Below are 16,899 nucleotides of genomic sequence, written 5' to 3' on the forward strand. Positions count from 1 at the left end.
AAAAGTAAACGCAACAAGTCTTAGCCCTAACCCTGAGGTCAGAAAGTTTTTATAATTTATATTTTTGGCTGCAATGCTTTAATTAGCAAACTGTGCTTTAACTGTTTTGACTGTTCACTTGGTAAAACACTTTTGAAATGTTTTTTTTTTTTTCTTTTTCAATCTGCACTATAGTCATACACATGCAGATATATGTCTTCGGTCATTGCATTGCATTATGTATTTTTGTTTGTTTGTTTGTTTTTTGTTTTTCTGAGCATCCTTCTATTAGTATTGGCTTTTTTAGCTTTTCAACTTTTTTTAAAAACGCATCTCGAAACCCCAGGGTTTTGTTCCAGTGCACACAGTCAAGCTGTTTTCAAAGGCAAGAACATGTCATTATCTAAATGCCCCCTTTAGAAAGTCAGCAGAGTGGGGTCAGGTGAACCCTAAACATATCTAAACTGAAAAAGACTTCCTTAAGTCATTCAAATCAACCTACAAACTAGTCGACTGCCACAATATTTGTTAAAAATATTCAATGGTCATCAAAGCATGCCATAAAACAGACACAAACTGCCTCTCTAAATCATTCGACCAAATTAGAAAGGCTTTTTTACTACATGTGAATAGAGGAAGAGGGCATGTAGATTGGCATCGGGTTAATCCAGGCACATCCTGCTGCAGTGACCATGTCTTACTGCCTGGCACATTTCACACGCTATATACATCCAAACAAACAACAAAACAAGTAGTATGTACTCAACTCACATACTCGAGTGTAGCAGTATCACTCAAAAACAGCACTTGACTGGAGGATGACGGAGATGGAGGGAGAATTCAGTAGTTAAAAGCCGATTTTTCCCCTTGTCATGGCGTAGCCCAGTTTGGCTTCATTGTTGATAAAGGACATGATGCCCAGGTAAGTCTCGATAAGGAGGGGCCGCTCCAGTATCAGCACGCCATTGGCTCGTCCTGGGATAGGGAATTCTTTATGGGCTTTTTTCACAGCCTGGATGAGCTGGGTCTTGAAATTCTCAAGCTGAAATGGAGGAGAATGAAATCTTTTTTCGGTCTTCCTATGCATATAGCAAAGTATGAAGAGCACGCTGAATGATTTTAGCATCTGAGATTAAGGGTACGTTTACATGACAATGATGTAATAAAAACTGATTTTTTTTGTGTGTGTGTGTTTTTCATGTACAGACAACAATGTTGTCAAAACGATCCCAGTTCACACGGATCTGCAAAAACAATTAAAAATGCTGTATTATGCTGCCAGGCCAGTAGTTGGCGATGTCAATTTGTAAAGAAAAACTACATGCTTATAGAACCGAACACGTAATACAGATACACGTGACGTCACAGTTTTTACAAATTTGCATTTTTGTTGTTTACACAGTACGGAAGAGGATTAGGGCCAAGCAATAATAAAAAATTAAAACCATCTCGAGATTAAAGTTTTTAAATTTCGAGAAAAAAGTCGAAATAAAAATGTTGAGAATAAACTTGTTAAATTTCGAGAAAAAAGTTGAGAATAAAGTCGTTAAATTACGAGAACAAATTCGTTAAATTATGAGAGAAAAACTCATTAAATTTCGAGAAAAAAGTCGAGATAAAATGTTGAGAATAAACTCATTAAATTATGACTTTATTCTCAACATTTTCTCGACTTTTTTCTCGTAATTTAACGAATTTGTTCTCGTAATTTAACAACTTTTTTCTCGTAATTTAATGACTTTATTCTCAAACTTCTCTTTCGACTTTATTCTCAAACTTCTCTTTCGACTTTTCTCGAAATTTAACGTTTTTTTCTCATAATTTAATGAGTTTATTCTCAACATTTTATCTCGACTTTTTTCTAGTAATTTAATGAGTTTATTCTCAACATTTTATTTCGACTTTTTTAATTGAAATTTAACGAGTTTTTTTTTTCGAAATTTAACAACTTTAATCTCGAGATGTTTTTTTTATTATTATTATTGCTTGGCCCTAATCCTCTTCCGTAACACAGAGACACCAAAGGTAATTTTTTTTCAAAAACTTGCACTTTGAAACCCGTTTTCAAAAGTTTCCATTTTCAGGCCCCCAAGATGCAGTTTTTGTGTAAATGACATGCCAAAACACATAAAAGGTTTTCTGTTTTTAGTTAAAAACTGTGTAAGCTTTTGCATCCCTGAGATTGCAAAAGATTTCTTGAAGTTGGGCAAAGCCTGCAGTCTTTGATTGCTAAGTTGACTGCTGAAGGATTTTGAGGGGCGAACACCACTCACATTTTCCTTTTGTGAATTGTGAAATTCTAGTTATGGATACCATCATGATTTTTTTCAAATTTCCTTAAAGGGTTATAATTCAGTTCTGTCATTAATTACTCAGCCTCATGTCGTTCTAAACCTGTAAGACTTTCGTTCATCTTCGGAATACAAATGAAGATCTTTTTGATAAAATCTGAGATTTCTGTCCCTCCATTGACTGCCTTTGCAACTACTACTTTGACACTTCAAAAAGAGATCAGAAAACTAATCCATATGAATCAAGCGGTTTAGTCCAAATTTTCTGAAAGGACTCAAGTCACTTTTTATAATAAAGCATGCAGCACGTTTGAGCTTCTGGAAGAGGTTCACTTTTGTGCATCATTCAGGTTCGGTTGAGTTTCTGTTTATGTTCGCTGATCAATGTTTATATGTGAATAAAAGCCTAATTTCAATCTGTTCATCATATAAAGCAATCAAGACTCTTCAGAAAATTTGGACTAAACCGCTCGATTCATTTGGATTAGTTTTCCAATCTCTTTATGAACTTTTTGAAAAGTCAAAGTGGTGGTTGCAAAAGCAGTCAATGGAGGGCAGGGTTGCCAGGTTTTCTCAACAAAACTCGCCCAATTGCTACTCAAAACTAGTCCAAAACTAGCCCAATGGCGTTTCAGGGGGGTCCCCTGGTAAAAATCAAGTTCCAGGGGGTAAAAGCCTCGTTTTTGGCGGGGCTCCCCTGGTAAAATTCGCTATTCAGGGGCTAAATTTCATGTTATTCAAGTTTGTTTCAACCCGCAGACATGAAAAACAACCCACGGCAACAGTGTAAAAGTAGCCCAATTCCGCAGGAAAACCGCAGACTTGGCAACACTGATGGAGGGACAGAAAGCTCTCAGATTTCATCAAAAAGATTTGTGTTCCGAAGATGAACGAAAGTCTCACAGGTTTAGAACATCATGAGGGTGAGTTATTATTGACAAAATTTTAATTTTGGGGTGAACGAACCCTTTAAAGGGTTTTAAAATTGGCCTTTGTAAGAAGTAGTGTTGTCACAATACTAAACTTTTTCATTTTGAGGAAAAATTGCCACATTCAGAACATTGTTCAAAATTTGATCCGTATCCAAGTTAATTTACTTCTGATGATAGACAAAGTATCTTATCAACAGAAACTGTCTGAGATTCTTTTGACCCGATAGCTCTGAGTAGGATTATATAATAATAATAATAATAACCACAATTACATAACTATTATAATTATTCCAAGATAGAAACATTACTATTGTAATACAACTGCACTGTAAAATAAAAAAATGAATATTTCATAAGTATATTAAATATTTTATTTTCTAGTTTCTAGGACAGCAGGTTTACAGACACTTCTGCAATCATTATGCACATGTGAAAAAGTGTAACTTTACGTGCTGCGTTCTCAAATGCATGTTAAACTCACAGCACAGGCAGCACAGGCACAGATGATCACTGCATTACCTCTAAAATGTTGAAAACATCGAATCATGAACCTCTCATGTCCATTCGTTCACTCTTTATTAATTTAATCAAGGTTGATGTAAAAAATAAAAAGAGATCAATACATAAATACAAAATTAATATACTAAAATCCCTATAAATGTTCACAATTTTGATTCAACAACCAAATTTTAAAATTTCTAGAGAACACAGTGCCACACTCCATGCATTGCACTGCATGGTCTATAAACTTATAACTTATATTAAAATACACTGCAGTGTGTGTCAGCTTGATATTGGAGAGCAAGAACACAGCTGGTACCAGTGTATCAATAATGTGGAAAATGAGTATTGAAACAGTTTCAAACAATTCAGTATCGATATGTATAGAGAAGGAAAAAAACAATATTTTTGACAACACTACATTGAAGGCACATTTACCTGGCAGAGGGAAGCCACCTTTTCATCTGCGTGTGCCATGGGGTGTTCAGTGAAGGTGGCGAAGGGGATGTCAGTGGACCAGGGGTTCCAGCGATTTATGAACGAAGGTCTTGGTCGCTTATCCCACTGGACACGGATTCCGGTTCCCTCTCTCCTTCACACACACACACCTGATCATACTACTATCCTGCAGTATAATACTACCTAAATCTCATTTTGTTTTGTTTTTAAATGTTTGTTATATAATGTGTCAATTAATATGTTTGGGTAATTAACAAAATGTTGAGAAAACCCTCAGATATTTGTCTAGATGTTGAGCAGCTATAGTGGGCCAAAAATGTACAAAGTCACATCAACAGAACTGTGTGCTTGAGAATGAAAGCGTCTTACTTGTTGAGGGATTTTGGAGGAAACTCAAACTCGCCGACAGAGATTGTGTCAACAGCGTTCAAGGAAATTCTGATGACCTGGTGACACTGGAGGTTTATGAAGTCATATTTGCACACCAACAAAGACCTACAACATAACAGAAGCAGCTCATTCAGGACTGACTTCCTGCTGCTAATGTCATTTTCAATAATTAATTACTTTCGTACCTCTCAGTTATAAGTACCAGTCTCTCTTTTTCATTGTTCCAGTGATCAATTCTGTGGTAAAATAAAAAGAGGACATGGATCTGGTTTACATCTGTCAGTTTTTATCAAGAGGTAATTCTTGATGTTATTAGATGGTAATATCACAGTATTTTGATGCATGTTATGGTACTGGCGGATCACTTTTCAGTAAATTCACACTGTACTTAAAGGGTTAGTTCACCCAAAAATGAAAATTCTGTCATTTATTACTCACCCTCATGTCGTTCCACACCCGTAAGACCTTCGTTAATCTTCGGAACACAAATTAAGATATTTTTGTTGAAATCCGATGGCTCAGTGAGGCCTGCATAGCCAGCAATGACGTTTCATCTCTCAAGATCCATTAATGTACTAAAAACATATTTATGAAGCGTTATGAATCTTTTGTGTTGAATCAGTGGTTCGGAGCACCAAAGTCACATGATTTCAGCAGTTTGGAGGTTTGACACGAGATCTGAATCATGATTCGACACACTGATTCATTATGCTCTAAAGCTTCCTGAAGCAGTGTTTTGAAATCGGCCATCACTATATAAGATGTTACTTTGTTTTTTTTGGCACACCAAAAATATTCTCGTCGCTTTATAATATTAATATTGAGCCACTGTACTCACATGAACTGATTTAAATATGTTTTTAGTACATTAATGGATCTTGAGAGAGGAAATGTCATTACTGGCTATGCAGGCCTCACTGAGCGATCGGATTTCAACAAAAATATCTTAATTTGTGTTCCGAAGATTAACGAAGGTTTTACGGGTGTGGAACGGCATGAGGGTGAGTAATAAATGACATTATTTTCATTTTTGGGTGAACTAACCCTTTAAAATCGCATGCAATGGTAGTAAAAATGAAATTATGCTTCAATCTGTGGATGTCCAAAGAAAGGACAGCAATAGACTCACTCTGCTAGCAGCCACACACTAAGAACCTCTCCGTCTTCTGAAGGCAAGGCAACCGTGCGGATATCATTGACTGCCTGCTCTATGGTTCCTGGCTGGGACGAGAACAAACAGAACAACTATTTTAGATGTTTGAAAATATCTAAATTAGCATGAATGTAAAAATATATTTTTACAGAGATATATATATATAAAAGGTACTAAAGACATTGTTAAAAAAAAAACAAAAATAACTACTTTATTCAAAGTCAACGCATGCGTGTGATGCTGACGCAGGAGCCGGCCAATAATGAGCCGGATTTCTGACGTAGAACCTGGAAGCGCTGAACGTAAACAGTGTATGAGAATGACACAGAAGAGAAGATATTGTTGAATAAAGTTATTTTTGTTTTGTTTTTGCACACAAAAAGTATTCTCAACACTTAATAAAATAAAGATTGAACCACTGCACTTTTAACGATATCTTTAGTACCTTTCTGGACCTTAAAAGCGGTAATTATATTGCTGTCTATGGACGAGTCTATGAAGGTGAGTAATTAATGACAGAAATTTCATTTTTGTGTGAACTAACCCTTTAAGTTCAGGGTCCAGTTCTCACCATTAATTAGTTGCTTATTAGCATGCATATTACTAGGATATTGGCTGTTTATTAGTACTTAAAAAGCACATATTAATGCCTTATTCTGCATGATCATATTCTACATCCCTTAATCCTACCCATACCTAAACTTAACAACTACCTTACTAATTATTAATAAGCACTAATTAGGACTTTATTGAGGCAAAAGTCATAGTTAATAATGAACAGAAAATGTGTTTTTTGGTCACACTTAATAATAATAATGATGCATAAATTAATTTTCATTAAAGTTTATACTATATGTATGTTTAAATTTTGAACCAGCTGAAACCACACACAAAACTCATATGCTCCTTTTAGATTTATTCATTTAGCAGACATTTTTATACAAAGCAATTTAGAAACGAAACAAAATGAAAACAAAAGTATTTTGTAATAGAACATGAACACCATTTAATTTTTAACATAATTTTTAAAACTCCCAGCAAAAGCATCAAGTGGAAACCACATTTATTTTGACTCTTTGTCTACAAAAAAAAATAAAAAAAATTCATATGCACCATAAATGCTAAAGAATTTGAATCTTTTTGAAGTGTTTATGACTGATGTTAATTTATAGCCTAAGATACTGTCTTTACCCCTTCTTTTTTTTTTTTTTTTTTTGTAAAAATAATCAACTTTATCTGAATACTATCACAGTTAGCAAGTTTTGTAATGTTAGGTGGGCTTCATAATTATAGTTTCATATTAATGTTACAAGGTCACTGTATGTACTGCTATCTGACATCATTTAGCTAAAAAGAGGCTGCTGTTTAAGGTCACAAATCAATGGAGGTGTCACAAAACCTGCTGTGCTCCCTACGTAGACAGCATTTTCGAGCAAAGAAGGTGCATTATGGCCTATTTTTCTTGCGTTTTTACAGCGCGTGTCAAATTAAACACAATTAAGCGTTTAAACTCTGTGGGTTTTGTTCCTTGTCACTGCGCTCCTTCGATAAACGCGATCAACGTGCCTATGACGCTCATCTATGCTGTCTACGTAGGAAGCTTCCTGTGTTTTGACATACATCCTTGTCTAGTCAACAAAACACTAAGAAACAAAACATTCACAGATTACAACCTTGACTGCCGTGTCCGGACGTTTTGTAGCAAATACCCAATTACTCACCCTAAAGACGAAGTAGTCTTTGACTTTAGCTCGCATGGTTGGGTTGTGAACATGGAAAGGCGTGAGGGTCTGTAGCGGGGTGCAGCAGGCCACTGAAGCTCCAGCTCGGGCCGCCACCTCCAGTCCATCATCACAGTCCCCCGCGTGTAAGATAGCCGCGCCCGGGCTCTCAGGATCTACACTGTCATTCAGCTGCAGCATTTCACTAAAGCGTCGAGCACAAGCTGAAAGTGTCTGAGAAGAAGAGATTCCGCTCAGTTCCAGCAGCGCTGTGTTGCGCAGAGGAACGCCCACCTGCTCCACTCTACAGGGGATTTAAAGGGACCCGTTCCGTTTATGAGTTAGCGGCTTCATTCGGATGTTTAAATAAACAGTTCAGGCGTCGTTCTATAATTTAGGGTACATTTAATGTCCATTGATGATAATTATAATTTTTTTTTCCCTAACGACTGTCTTCATTAATATCACATTAATAGAAGGCATTTAATCTCACAACAATATGCACCCTGTTTTTCATTTAGTTTGAAATTAACTTTATGATCCCAAATTACAGTTTTGGCAAGATCTGCTTTTTGAAGTGAGTGGCTATTGGGTTCAAAATAATGAATAAAAACTTTAAAGTCAAGAATATCCATATTAAATTTATTTCTACTATCTAAAATACCTTAGAAAAATAGACTTGATTTAAATTTTTTTCAATTGAGAAAATATTTCATTTTAATAATGTCTGTAAAAAATTACTGTCTACTACACTATATTGCCAACAGTATTGGGACACCCCTCCAAATCATTGAATTCAAGTGTTCCAATCACTTCCATGGCCACAGGTGTATAAAATCAAGCACCTAGTCATGCAGACTGCTTCTACAAACATTTGTGAAAGAACAGGTCACTCTCAGGAGCTCAGTGAATTCAAGCGTGGTACCGTGATAGGTTGCCACCTGTGCAATTTCCTCACTACTAAATATTCCACAGTCAACTGTTAGTGGTATCATAACAAAGTGGAAGCAATTGGGAACAACAGCAACTCAGCCATTAAGTGGTAGGCCACGTAAAATCACAGAGCGGGGTCAGTGCATGCTGAGGCACACAGTGCGCAGAAGTCGCCAACTTTCTGCAGAGTCAATAGCTACAGACCTCCAAACTTCATGTGGCCTTCAGATTAGCTCAAGAACAGTGCATTGAGAGCTTCATGGAATGGGTTTCCATGGCCGAGCAGCTGCATCCAAGCCTTACATCACCAAGTGCAATGCAAGTGGTGTAAAGCACACCGCCACTGGACTCTAGAGCATTGGAGACGTGTTCTCTGGAGTGACGAATCACGCTTCTCTGTCTGACAATCCAATGGACGAGTCTGGCTTTGGTGGTTGCCAGGAGAACGGTACTTGCCTGACTGCATTGTGCCAAGTGTAAAGTTTGGTGGAGGGGGTTTATGGTGTGGGGTTGTTTTTCAGGGGTTGGGCTTGGCCCCTTAGTTCCAGTGAAAGGAACTCTTAAAGCTTCAGCATACCAAGACATTTTGGACAATTTCATGCTCCCAACTTTGTGGGAACAGTTTGGGGATGACCCCTTCCTGCTCCAACATGACTGCGCACCAGTGCACAAAACAAGGTCCATAAAGACATGGATGAGCGAGTTTGGTGTGGAGGTGTGACCTGCACAGAGACCTGACCTCAACCCGACAGAACACCTTTGGGATGAATTAGAACGGAGACTGTGAGCCAGGCCTTCTCACCAACATCACTGCCTGACCTCACAAATGCACTTCTAGAAGAATGATCAAAAAATCCCAGTCCCATAAACCTTGTAGAAAGCCTTCCCAGAAGAGTTGAAGCTGTTATAGCTGCAAAAGATGGGCCAACTCCATATTAAACCCTACGGATTAAGAATGGGATGTCATTAAAGTTCATGAGCACGTAAAGATAGGTGTCCCAAAACTTTTGGCAATATAGTGTATGTTACTAACCAAACACACCCCTGAAAACAAAAAATGGTTTATCCTAAAACCATGCGACCAGCATATGCAATGTAATTGAGTTAGCAGATTAACATAGGTGGACTTGAACTTAAAAAAAGGTAGGTACTGACATCTTTCCGCGATTAAAACAACATTCCTTAATTTACTTATGATGTTCATTCATGTTTATTTGATGCTATAAATGAACGAGTAGGAAGAGATGACCGGTTCCACGATGTATTTTTCACTGCGTGAAAACATGACGTGTGGCAAGAGATCGGCATGGCTTGTCGGACATAGCAACAGTAACTAAAGGGGGCGGGTCTTTGCGAACAGTCAGTTAGGCTTGTTTGACTTCATGCGGCATCACAAAAATCGTCTGCCATCTGACAAAAGCAATGCATTCTGGTTAGAAAATTTGTCTGACTTTGATCCAAGTACAGGTTTCTGCAGAACAGTAATAGGAGTTACCAGATCAGTGCTGAGGCCATAAACAGAGGGACATTTTTGAGAGCGTTACCTGATTTGCCCACATCAGAGTGTGGGTAGGGTTTAGGGTTGGGGTCGAGTGAAGGGGATCATTTTCATTGCATGATTTATAAACACCCACCAGTATGAAAACACTCACAAATACAGATACGCCCACTTTTGTTATGTTGAGATCCGCGTGTTTTCCGGAAGTCTTTTAAACAAATGAGATTTATATAAGAAGGAGGAAGCAATGGAGTTTGAAACTCAATGGAGAGGGAGTAAAATCTTTGTGTGGCAGGGGCAGCTGCCACTGAGACCTGTCACTCGACCTGTCACCGCTAGTGGCAGCTGCCACTCGACCTGTCACCGCTATATGCGCCTGTCACTCGACCTGCCACCGCTGCCACTCGACCTGTCACCGCTATGCGCCTGTCACTCGACCTGCCACCGCTGCCACTCGACCTGCCACGGCTATACGCGCCTGCCCCGCGACCTGCCACAGATATACGCGCCTGTCACTCGACCTGCCACGGATAAACGCGCCTGTCACTCGACCTGCCACAGATATATGCGCCTGTCACTCGACCTGCCACGGCTATACGCGCCTGTCATTCGACCTGCCACGGCTATACGCGCCTGCCCCGCGACCTGCCACGGACATACGCGCCTGTCATTCGACCTGCCACGCCCGCGACCTGTATGCGGTCACGCCATCTATGCTTAAAATGTATTGCGTGTCTACATGAGGTTGCGTGGTAGGTGTTTAATATCGGTAAAAAATATTTTTAAAATTCATTTAAAAAAAAAAAAAAAGTTTACTGCAAATTTCACCTGATTCTTGTTATACATGTCCCCAAGTACCACTGTGGTGACTACTGTTTTACTCTTTTATTCTTTTTAGAATTATATGTCAAAGCCATAGACTATTTACCGCCTACAAACATATTTTAAAAATTCATAAAAATATATGACATCAAATTGTTTTCTGCAAACTCCACTTGTTCTAGATCTCCCCAAGTAACACTGTGGTGATTTTCATGTTGTTTTACTGTTTTATTTTTTAATAATTATATGCCAAATTTTACGTTCCTATACAGACATATTTTAATAATTCATAAAAATATGAAATCATTTTTTTTCTGCAAACTCCACCTGATTCTTGTTCTACATCTCCCCAAGTGCCACTGTGGTGATTTTCATGTTCTATTCTTTTTACTATTTTACTTTTTACTATTTCTTTTTCTATTCTATTTACTGTTTTATTCTTTAATAATTATATGCCAAAGTTATGACAAATATGGTTTACGTTGCTATACAGACATATTTTAAAAACTCATAAAAATGTGTATAAGACGGGAGAGTGTAGATGTGGGTGCGTACTGCTGAGTGTGTCGATCTTGTGCTGTTTCCATCAGAACTCCAGTCGCCAAGCGGTCACTGCCACTGTCTTTAGCTCAATGAGCGTGGCGCAAACTTGAGGGGAAGCTCTTGCGGTCGTCACCGGGTGTGTTCAAATGAGCTCCGTGTGCGTCCTGATGTCAGTTGTGTATTGTGTTTTATTTTCCTTGTATTTCTTTTCATGTCTTGTTGATCTGTGTGCTTCTTTGTTTACTTTTTAATTGTATTTGTGTCAGTGAGTTGATTATTCTGTGCTTCACCAGTTGCCTTCGACACGTGAGTGCAGTGGTATTAATAAACATTTAAATTGCCTTTTTGACTCGCGTGTCCTTTCTATGTTACTTGCCCCCTTAACGAGCTTTGAAAGTGGGGTTCGTAACAAAATCAAATTGTTTTCTGCAAACTCCACCTGATTCTGGGGGGATTTCCCCCCTTCTGGTCTATGTATCCCTGCCTCTGCTGAATTATTTTTAAAAAATATCCCCCCGGGTGATGCTACTCCACAAACCACCAACAGAGCACATAAAATACCAAAAATAAAAATATTTTTTAAAAACATCGCCAAGTAAAACGCTGCGTTTATATAAAACTGTCTCTTTACCACCACAACAAACGGGACACCTCCCAGACGCGCATTCCGACTTCGCCTCAACGCCAGGAGCAAGTCTAACGAGCGCGGAAAAGGTAGACTACAGGTGACGAGGGAGCTTCAGTTGAACAACAGTGAACTGCGGTCAGATGAGATGTTGTCAGGCTTTGTCGGTAAAACTCAGAGAAATTAACATGACTGTTCAATCAGCCGTTATACTGTGCTCGTGGCACGCACTCAAGAATTGCATGCGCAAATGCGCCGGCGCGCTGCATAATTACTTTATTATAGCTTAAACAAAGCGCAAAATAAACTACGAACAATGACCGTTATTGTTATGTTGTAAATTAAGTCATGAAATTACCAAACATGCAATTAAAGCTGCCTCAAAACTGTGCATGGATGTATTTGTTGGCATGGATTTAAAGCTATTGTTATCCACTTTGTTGGCCTTAAAACGTCTTAAAAATGCACATATGTACACCAGGGAAATCTAAATTTTCTCGGGGGAGCATTCCCCCATACCCCCCTAACAAACTACTTTTTTTGACCTCAGTAATTATGAAACTCTGCGTACGGCCCGGCTTATATTCTATCGAATGAAATCTGAGGTAAACGTGTATTTCTGCAAATGTGCGCACTTTTGGACTAAAAGTTTGTATGTGTATGCACTGTGATCACAAATAAATGGGACCAAACTCGATTGAATATAAATGTTTGTGTCTCGTTATTCTATTAATAACTACCGATTGATTTTGCATTTCTATCAGAAATTAAGAATTATTAGTGTCATTGTAGATAGTGGTGCAAATATTTAAGCTTTCTAATACTTCAAATCTCAAGGTTAAATCAGATGATTTTTTGTAAAAATGTTGTAACAGATGCCAAAAATAGTATAGCTCCACTGTGGTTTTTATCAAAAAAAAAAAAAAAAAAAAAAAAATTCAAAACATCCCCCCTCTGTTTTTTTCACAAATCGCACCCTAGCTGGTCTTATGTATTATATGTGCTTGACAATTTAATGTATTAAACTGTTGATCTTGTTACCGATCTATTAATTAGTGTTTTCACAATAGTTGGATAGGCCTATTCATATCCGCTACAAGAGCTCATTACGGTCCGAGCGAATGAACGCTAAACAAGGTCTGCAAATAGATCGGTGGAATAGAAAGGTAAATCGTATTGGTCATGACTTTGGCATGTAATTATTAAAGAATAAAACAGTAAAAGAACATGAAAATCACCACAGTGGTACTTGGGGATATGTAGAACAAGAATCAGGTGGAGTTTGCAGAAAACAAATTGATTTCATATTTTTTATGAATTTTTAAAATATGTCTGTATAGCGAGGTAGTCTGACTTTGACATAATTGTAAAAAGAATAAAACAGTAAAACAACATGATAGTCACCACAGTGGTAGGCCTACTTAATTGGGAACATGTATAACAAGAATCGGGTGAAATTTACAGTAAACAGTTTCCTTTTATTTATTTTTTATGAATTTAAAAATATTTTTTTACCGATATTAAACACCTACCACGCAACCTCATGTAGACGCGCAATATATTTTAAGCATAGATGGCGTGACCGCATACAAGTCGCGGGGCAGGCGCGTATAGCCGTGGCAGGTCGAGTGACGCGCGTAAATCTGTGGCAGGTCGCGGGGCAGGCGCGTTTATCCGTGACAGGTCGACTGTCAGGCGCGTATAGCCGTGGCAGGTCGACTGTCAGGCGCGTATAGCCGTGGCAGGTCGAGTGGCAGCGGTGGCAGGTCGAGTGGCAGCGGTGGCAGGTCGAGTGGCAGCGGTGGCAGGTCGAGTGACAGGCGCATATAGCGGTGACAGGTCGAGTGGCAGCTGCCACTAGCGGTGACAGGTCGAGTGACAGGTCTCAGTGGCAGCTGCCCCTGCCACGCAAAGATTTTACCCCTACTGACTCAATGTATGTCTTTTCCATGTACTGAACTCTTGTTATTTAACTATGCCGAGGCAAATTCAAATTTTGATTCTAGGGCACCTTTAACTCAAATATTGTTTAAAAATGACTGTATTGCTTGATTAAAATGAACCCAAAATATTTTGGAAATTACACTGGTTAATAATGTACCTACTATGGAAAGTAGGCCTGATTTGTGTGAAAGTCTAACAAATTTGTGGCATGATGTCCTCACTTCTTTAACTATGCTCAGTATGCTTGACATTGCCCGGATCACTCACAGGGCAATCGGCAATCATTACATAAATATAATTTTGTTATTGTTTTGTGCAATATTATACACATTTACCACTTTGTTCATCTGATTGCAATTTGCAATGTTTTGTTTATTGAGCAGGGAGACCTCAAGATGGCGGCATGAGCGGTTGTGTTTTTTTAAAACTGAGACAAATAAAGGGTTCACTCAATCTAACAAGCTATAAATCAAATGGTTGCTTAGTATTGCTTTGACGTGTTTTTTTAAATAAACTTTTAACTTTGTTTTATATTCTAACAATACAGCCACTTTCAACTTAGAATTGACAGACAACGTAAAAGATGGAGGATTCTATGGAAATACAGACAGAACCTGCGAAAGAAAAAACTGTAGGCCTGTTGAAGATCTCCACTCTTGCACAGTGGCTGAAGGAGGTGCCTGTGACACGACATCGAATCGCAAGTTTATGAATCGAATCGTGAAATTTGTGTTAATTGATTTATTATCAACACAAGTTGGTTACAGATAAAATATATGAAGAAAAAGCAGCAGATACGTTTATTAGATCAAGATAAATGGTTAGAACATGTGAAGAACAAATACTAAGTTATTTTTTCATCAATAATACACAATGAACATCTGCGTAATAATTTAAACTTCAATCCAATTAATGAGTTAGTTTGCCCATATAATCTTTAGGGTATTATTAGCTAATTTGGCTTGCTGTCCACTGAGGAGGGGCTCGATGAAGCAGCTTCAACTCAATCTCTGATATATATACTCTGGCTGTTGATTGGAAGATTAGATGGGCTCGCTCCTCCCTAAATTACGTTTAGGAACTTCACTTATTAATAAAATTAGACGTTTAATAGAAAGGGATTTGTCAATTCAGGGTAAGGTTTTGCCAAAATCTAAAGTAATTCTGTTCTTATCATTGGATATTCCCACCAAAGTCACCAAAAAATAGGATAAAATGCTTTTTGATTTTGTTTGGAAAAACAAGCCGCACACTCTAAAAAATGCTGGGTTATTTTTTCAACCCAAATGCTGGGATGAGACTGCTGGGTAAGGACGCTGGGTTAATTCAACCCAATTTTGGGTTGAAGATCCTTCTTAAAGGGTCAGTTCACCCAAAAATGAAAATTCTGTAATTTATTACTCACCCTCATGTCGTTCCACACCCTTCGTTAATCTTCGGAACACAAATTGAGATATTTTTGTTGAAATCCGATGGCTCAGTGAGGCCTCCATAGCCAGCAATGACGTTTCCTCTCTCAAGATCCATTAATGTACTAAAAACATATTTAAATCAGTTCATGTGAGTAGAGTGATTCAATATTAATATTATAAAGCGACGAGAATATTTTTGGAGCGCCAGAAAAACAAAATAACGACTTATTTAGTGATGGCCGATTTCAAAACACTGCTTCAAGAAGCTTCAGAGCATAATGAATCAGTGTGTCGAATCAGCTGTTAATAGTTAATTTTATTGGGAAAGTTTCATACTCATAAAATGAAATTGTCTAACTCCAAACCAAATTGTTCTCACTTTAAAAATTGTTTCAAGCTTTATTGTGTTTTTTGCAATTGCACAGCTAAAAAAGGCATTCAGAAGCCACTATCATATTATTGCATAAAGTGGTACCCTCTTATTTATTTATTTTATGTTTTTATTACTGTCGTATTATACTTTGGCACTGGTTTATTTATTTTTTTCTTTTGAATAAGTCTTATTGTATTGTTCCTGTTTTATTGCATTAATGATAATAATAAAGCTTACAAGGGGAAACTTCATCAGCAGACTGAAGTGATAAATCACTTTTTCAGTGGTCAGTTTCTCAGGCTTCTGCATAAATATAACAAGTATTCACATCACATCTAAAACGATTTTTTAATTATATAGACCTGTTTTTACTGTAAAGATCATGTATTGTTAGCGCTAAAAAAAGCTTATGAAATTTTAGCAAAAATTATGAATTATATTTTAGTGAAAATCTACATTCAATGAGACAGTATAATATTGTTTTGTCTTTGTATCCTAGCCTATGCAGCTAAAAAAATGTCAAATTCTAAACATTTACGTTGAAAACAGTAATAAAAAAAGACCTTTAGAAGTCCCTGCATGCCGCATTTGATTCTTCAGTTTTGTAATCATTTTAGGTTAATTGTTATAGCATTATTTTAGCATCACGTATAGGCTATATGATGTTTACTGTTTAGTCAGCATATGTTCATTCATTCATGCTCATTTTGATTTTTGCTGTGGCAGATGAAGACATTTACTTCCACAGAGGGACCTCAAAGTAATAATTTTTACACAGAAATACCAAAATATCGATGTTTAATTATGGGAACACTGACGTAGCCTACTTTTATAAAAAAAAAAAAAAAAAAAAAAAAAAAAAAAATATATATATATATATATATATATATATATATATATATATATATATATATATATATATATATATATATATATATAAATATATATATATATATATAACAGCTTTTAATGATTTTTTTTTTAACTGAAGATTGTGGATTTTGAATTACAGAAAGGATTAAAAGCATTAAAGTTACTAACAAATTGAGGGCCCATGAATTTGCCAGCATTATAAATGAAGTACAATATTCCTTTTCTCATGGCACCGAGTGTCTAGTTTAGTTCAGCACCTTTTGTTCGGACAGCTCCCGTGACGATGCGCTTCAGATCTTCAAACCATCAAATAACGTTATCCAGAACTCCGACATCAGTTTATTACAAAATAAATAAATAAAAATCATTAAAAAATAAATTCTTTAAAAAAAAAAAGAGGATGCATTTCTGCATGTAAGAGGAAATATTGTTCTCACACGAGTCATATTT

General features: G+C 37.2%; 1 protein-coding gene across 1 annotated transcript; it reads right to left on the reverse strand.

Moving 5' to 3' along the window:
* Positions 1–109: 109 nt before the first annotated feature.
* Positions 110–7,734, reverse strand: tprg1l (tumor protein p63 regulated 1-like). The gene is made up of 6 exons (XM_048210710.1): positions 7,427–7,734; positions 5,682–5,773; positions 4,738–4,788; positions 4,532–4,657; positions 4,142–4,295; positions 110–1,021 (listed from the first exon to the last, which is right to left on the reverse strand). The coding sequence occupies exons 1-6, from the start codon at positions 7,625–7,627 to the stop codon at positions 827–829; spliced, it is 819 nt and encodes a 272-aa protein (XP_048066667.1). The 5' UTR covers positions 7,628–7,734; the 3' UTR covers positions 110–826.
* Between the last annotated feature and the right edge of the window lie 9,165 nt (positions 7,735–16,899).

Source organism: Megalobrama amblycephala, linkage group LG12 (genome assembly GCF_018812025.1).
Source record: "Megalobrama amblycephala isolate DHTTF-2021 linkage group LG12, ASM1881202v1, whole genome shotgun sequence".
NCBI lineage: Eukaryota > Metazoa > Chordata > Actinopteri > Cypriniformes > Xenocyprididae > Megalobrama > Megalobrama amblycephala.

Bases quoted from the DNA above. Each gene is read 5' to 3' on its own strand.
- tprg1l (XM_048210710.1), bottom strand. From the start codon at position 7,627: ATGCTGCAGCTGAATGACAGTGTAGATCCTGAGAGCCCGGGCGCGGCT. The intron at 5,774-7,426 runs GTGAGTAATTGG...TTCTCGTCCCAG, and splicing joins AAGACTACTTCGTCTTTAGG to CCAGGAACCATAGAGCAGGC. The intron at 4,296-4,531 runs GTAAGACGCTTT...GTGTGTGTGAAG, and splicing joins CCTCCAAAATCCCTCAACAA to GAGAGAGGGAACCGGAATCC.